General features: G+C 45.4%; 1 protein-coding gene across 1 annotated transcript; it reads right to left on the bottom strand.

Moving 5' to 3' along the window:
- Positions 1–238: 238 nt before the first annotated feature.
- Positions 239–847, bottom strand: LOC140919403 (uncharacterized). Its single transcript, XM_073365412.1, has one exon. The coding sequence runs from the start codon at positions 845–847 to the stop codon at positions 239–241; it is 609 nt and encodes a 202-aa protein (XP_073221513.1).
- Between the last annotated feature and the right edge of the window lie 679 nt (positions 848–1,526).

Genomic DNA, 1,526 nt, shown 5'->3' with positions numbered 1-1,526 from the left:
TTTGGTTGTTTTGGGTTAGAATGTGATAGGTCCTCAATATGATAGATGTGGCAATAAGAATTAATAAGAGATTAATCACCATATGATAGTGTATTTTATTGATGATAAAGGAAAATTGAGCAAAGGAAACAAGCCTTCATTTTACTCCTGAGAGCTATGCTCACTTCAATAAGAGAGAATCTTCTCTCCACTAACAATTAACATAATTTTGTTATCCCCTCGTTACCAACTCTCTCCCCTATATACGTGATGGGGCCAACTCACCTTTCTTGGATTTTCTAACATACACTCCCCATGCCTTAGGTGCACTATGTGTCCCACTAGACACGTCATCAATTCCTTCTTTGTCCCCATCAATACTCCCCTCTTGAGTCATAGGCTTGTCCTCAAGTCTAAGGGCTGGGAATTGTGTTCGCATTACAAACTCATCCTCCCATGTGGCTTCTTCAACAGGCTTGCCGTTCCAATGAATGAGCAATTGTTTGATGTCTGACCCCTCCTTAGTGATAATGCGAGTGGCAAGTAGTGCTGCTGGTTCCCATGGTGCAGCAGGGTCGCCGTCGAGTCCCGGGGGTAACTCGTTCTCAACCTGGTAGTTGCCAATTGCCTTATTAAGCAGTGAAACATGGAACACCGGATGAATGCATGCTGTAGCAGGTAACTGGAGACGATACGCAACGACACCAACCCGGGCTGTTATTTTAAAAGGCCCATAGTATCTTGGAGCATGTTTCGGATTGACGCGTGCTTCAACAGAATTCTGTACATGTGGCCTTAACTTGAGAAAGACCCATTCACCAATATTAAAACTCACATCTCTTCTTTTTATGTCAGCTTGGTCCTTCATGTGTCCACGAGCTCGATCGATATGGTACTTCAATTGTCTCAAAGCCTCGTCACGATCAACAAGTTCCCTTGTTACAGCTTCTACCTTGGTCTCCCCTCAAAGGAACCGCGTGAGGGCTGGCGGTGGCCTCCCATAAACCAATTCAAAAGGAGTCGAATCCGTAGAGACGTGGTTCATCGTATTGTACCAGTACTCAGCCCAAGGCAGCCACGATACCCACATTCGAGGCTGATCAGCTATAAAACAGCGAAGATATGTCTCCAAGCAACGGTTAATGACCTCTGTTTGTCCATCCGTCTGTGGGTGGTAAGCGGTGCTCATTTTCAACAAGGTCCCCTGTAATTTAAACAGTTCACACCAGAAGTTGCTTACAAAGATAGGGTCGTGGTCACTCACAATGGAGGAGGGAATGCCATGCAGTCGAACTATCTCCTTCGTAAACACCTCAGCCAACACACGAGCATTAAAAGGACGCTTGAGAGGAATGAAGTGGATGTATTTGGACAGCCGATCGACTACCACGAAGATCACGTCAAACCCCTTGGATTTAGGAAGACCGGTGATAAAGTCCATCGATACATCTTCCCAAATCTGTTCTGGAATTGGTAACGACTGTAACAGACCCCCAGGGGAAGCAACGACATATTTTTGGCGTTGGCAAGTATCACATTCTTGCACA

This window comes from Cicer arietinum, chromosome 2 (assembly GCF_000331145.2).
Source record: "Cicer arietinum cultivar CDC Frontier isolate Library 1 chromosome 2, Cicar.CDCFrontier_v2.0, whole genome shotgun sequence".
NCBI lineage: Eukaryota > Viridiplantae > Streptophyta > Magnoliopsida > Fabales > Fabaceae > Cicer > Cicer arietinum.
This window is presented reverse-complemented; position numbering and strand designations above follow the sequence as displayed.